The sequence below is a fragment of the Stomoxys calcitrans genome, chromosome 2, assembly GCF_963082655.1.
Source record: "Stomoxys calcitrans chromosome 2, idStoCalc2.1, whole genome shotgun sequence".
In the NCBI taxonomy this organism is placed as follows: domain Eukaryota; kingdom Metazoa; phylum Arthropoda; class Insecta; order Diptera; family Muscidae; genus Stomoxys; species Stomoxys calcitrans.
Genome location: NC_081553.1, coordinates 136,303,946 through 136,307,879, shown reverse-complemented (window position 1 = coordinate 136,307,879; position 3,934 = coordinate 136,303,946). Strand labels below are relative to the sequence as shown.

The 3,934-nt window shown below is 39.2% G+C and overlaps 1 protein-coding gene across 1 annotated transcript; it reads right to left on the bottom strand.

The window, feature by feature from the left end:
- Positions 1 to 2,242: 2,242 nt before the first annotated feature.
- On the bottom strand, positions 2,243 to 3,348 carry LOC106090879 (integumentary mucin C.1). Its single transcript, XM_013257216.2, has 3 exons — positions 3,207 to 3,348; positions 2,567 to 3,143; positions 2,243 to 2,512 (listed from the first exon to the last, which is right to left on the bottom strand). The coding sequence occupies exons 1-3, from the start codon at positions 3,207 to 3,209 to the stop codon at positions 2,400 to 2,402; spliced, it is 693 nt and encodes a 230-aa protein (XP_013112670.1). The 5' UTR covers positions 3,210 to 3,348; the 3' UTR covers positions 2,243 to 2,399.
- Positions 3,349 to 3,934: the final 586 nt, after the last annotated feature.

Sequence of the window (3,934 nt, the reverse complement as noted above, 5' to 3'; positions counted from 1 at the left end):
AGATGCTCAGTATGCTTTGACATTTCATCATGAATAGACTTACTAACGAGCAACGCTTGCAAATCATTTTCAGTGAATCATTTTCAGTGAAATCATTTTCAGTGAATCGACAAATTTTGTTCAGCGATGAGGCTCATTTCTGGTTGAATGGCTACGTAAATAAGCAAAATTGCCGCATTTGGAGTGAAGAACAACCAGAAGCCGTTCAAGAACTGCCCATGCATCCCGAAAAATGCACTGTTTGGTGTGGTTTGTACGCTGGTGGAATCATTGGACCGTATTTTTTCAAAGATGCTGTTGGACGCAACGTTACGGTGAATGAACACATTTCGAACCGAACACTGATTTTGGTAATAAAATTCAATGATTTGCAAGCGTTGCTCGTTAGTAAGTCTATTCATGATGAAATGTCAAAGCATACTGAGCATCTTTCTCTTTGACACCATGTCTGAAATCCCACGTGATCTGTCAAATACTAATGCATGAAAATCCTAACCTCAAAAAAATCACCCTTTATGTGTTAAATTTCAGCCAAATCGAATAAGAATTCTACCTTTTAGTGGGTCAAGAAGTAAAACAGGGAGATTGGTATATATGAGAGCTGTATCAGGCTAAAGACCGATTCAGACCATATTTGACACGTATGTTGGAGGTCATGGGAGAAGCCATTGTACAAGATCAAGATCCCTGATCGGTGTATATGGCAGCTATAACTGGTTATGAATCGATTTGAACCATATTTGGCACATTTCTTGGAAATCATAACAAAGTTGTTGAAATTCAAGATCGAAGATCGGTTTATATGGCAGCTATATCAAAACATAGACCGACATGAACCATTTACAATCCCAACCGACCTACACTAATAAAAAGTATTTGTGCAAAATTTCAAGCGAATAGCTTTACTCCTTCGAAAGTTAGCGTGCTTTCGACAGACAGACAGACGGACGGACGGACATGGCTAGATCGATTTAAAATGTCATGACGATCAAGAATATAAATACTTTATGGGGACTTAGACGAATGTTTCAAGGAGTTACAAACAGAATGACGAAATTAGTATACCTCCATCCTATGGTGGAGGGTATAACAAAGCGTTGACCGCGTGACGAAGGCACACAAGTTACTTACACTATCCTTGCGCTTCTTTCGGTTCTCCTATGCGCGCGGGCATAAGATTTTATGTGTGGTTGGGTGTTGTTGTCCATCTATGCCTTATAACAAATGAATGGATTTAAAACGAGCAAAGGGGTTTTTTCTGCAGAAAACTGTGCATTAAAAAAAATTAATAAATTTCTGTTTTCAAATTTTTAGATCTATATGCCTCCTTTGATTTTTTTCAAACTTACCTCAAAATGTTCCTTATCTCATCACCTTTCTACCCTATAAATGAAATTTTGGGGTTGATTTCTGTAGATTGGATAATTGATCAGCTTAGCCCAACATTGTCAATGTTCGACCGATTGTAATAACATCGTCATTTGTTTACCTATCCTCACGAAACTTTGCACAAGAAATTCTCTTATGATTCAGATTTTGGTGTAGCTCCCATATATATGTATCGCCCGATTTTGACTTTTAGAGCTTTTGCACGCGCATTTGTCAACCAACCTTCTTAAAATGGTTTGACAGATCCTACTGATGAGTCTGGTTATGGCGCCAGACGAAATCGCGTTTAAGGAAACCAGTCAATGCTATTAACAGAAAAACATTTTCCACCTAACTTTAAAAATAAGCTTTTTGCTTTTCTGTTTGTAAACAGAGAACCCCACAGTCTTAGACTGTGTCCATCCGTCTGTCTGTTGAAATCTCTCTACAGTCTTTAAAAATTTAGACAGTGAGCCGAATCTTTGTCTTATAGTTTTTTACCATAGGTGGGTTATGTACAGAGATTTTATCGTAATAAAGCCCCCATATAGTGCGTTCTTCCGATTTAAGTTGTTGGTCCGTTAAGAGGCGCATGTGCTATCCAGTTTCACTGGAATTTGGTACAGTGGGATTTATGTGGTAAGATAAATATTCTTGGTGGTGGGTATCCAAAGTGCGGCCAGGCAGAACTTAATAGATTTTTTCTTGTTTACTTTGTTCACATTTTGTCAAGATCATGCCACTGTGCGTCATTGAATTTTACTGACTAAGGTTGGAAACTCGCAGCGTCTCTTATCAAGGAAATTCCAATACTGATAAAGTCTCCGTGTAAATCAATTCGAAGAAAATCGTCAATTTAATAAATACATATGACTTAATTTAGTGTAGTGGATGGTTTTTAATTCGAATTCGAGTAATTGGTTGTATTTTTTGTTCTAGTTAATAAATCAAATATGTACATGTTGAGATGTCTATATTTACAAAGTTTTCCTAGCCATTCGAGTATATCATTGTCATTGTTATAGTCCTTATTAGTAATTCAGGCTGTTGCAATTTGAAGAGTGCACTGGGTAGCAGGCGGCGAACTGAGAGTACTCATACCGGCAACAGTAATAGCAGTTCAGAGGCAAGACCAAACGATATCCTGTTCAAAGGGATATAGTTTTTATTGAGAACAAGTGCTGAACGTTATACAAACCGTTGCAGGTCCACTGCCAGCGAGAGTAACCGTATTGAAGCTTAGAGTAACATTTGGTGTTGTAACTAGGATAACCCGGGTAGGCAGGATACCATGGTGTGGTCGATTGGGGCTTCAGTGGGGAATCTGTGGTTGGAGTTTGAGGATTGTTGTCGTTTGGTTTGGAGGTAGGAAGCTTCGTAGTTGGAGGCGGCAGTGGTGATGGTGTCGTAGTGGGAACTGCTTCAGTTTTTGGGGCCTCGGTAGTTGTTGTTGTAAGTAATGGTGTTGTTGTGGGTTCCTGCGTTGTTGTTGTGGGTGCCATTGTACTCGTCAGCTCCGGCGTAGTCGTTGGTTCCTGCGTTGTTGTTGTGGGCTCAGGTGTCGATGTGGTCGTAGTAGTTGTCGTGGGCTCAGGTGTCGATGTGGTCGTAGTAGTTGTCGTAGGCTCAGGAGTCGATGTGGTCGTAGTAGTTGTCGTGGGCTCAGGTGTCGATGTGGTCGTAGTAGTTGTCGCTGGTGGCTCCAATTCTGGTGGTGGCATATCCTGCGCCAGAGCACCGACCAGCAAAAATGTTAAAAGTATGCCCGAATTTAGCTAAAATTTCAAGAATTCTTACTTTTTGATGCCCTCTCAAGTTTTTTTTTTGTAACACATTACCATAGTATCTTCTTTGTTTTGCTTATTTCTGTTTGAATGGTCTAAAAGTATAGCAATGAGAAAAAATAGCGTATTTTTATATGTAACAACGAAATAATGTTGTGTTGCTCCGAGCTCGTTTTGTTGTATACTAAAAAATTTCTACTTGTTGCGGTCTCTACAAAGTCTCTCAATTCTGAGTGAAGGTAGTTGTCGCGCTGCTGCGGCTAAAAGTGATCGCTTGTTTATTTTGGTGATACGAGAATGGCAAAGTGTGGAACGAAATCATATCAATTCATTTCGTCGTGGGGATAATGGGGAAACCCGTTGCCACGCACTAAATGCTTCATGAACATCAAATGATCGGTGGTAGGGTGAAATACAGTAATGAAAAACTCAATCCTACTTGGCTGAGTTATGAATCATTTTTGTTATTTAGAAAAGGCAGCGGTAGTCGAATAGACTTTGAGCAAATTGTTTTTATTCGCATTTAAGTAAATATATAACAAATGTGGACAAAGAAAGAGTAAATTGATCCATTTGTGGTGTTTGCTTATAATTGTTAAACATATAAAATAAGGATTTTGTTACTGGTATGAGTCAGTTTTTTCTAGGTTGAGTCGGGGTCTGAGCTTCGTCTCCGCCGAGATCTGTTTATGAACCTATTTGGGAAGAGCGTTGGAGAGCATACAACACATTAAACATTAAATGTTTATTAAAATGGCAAAACACCATGCTTTAGGGTCGCA

Bases quoted from the DNA above. Each gene is read 5' to 3' on its own strand.
- LOC106090879 (XM_013257216.2), bottom strand. The intron at 2,513-2,566 runs GTTTGTATAACG...CCCTTTGAACAG, and splicing joins CTGGCAGTGGACCTGCAACG to GATATCGTTTGGTCTTGCCT.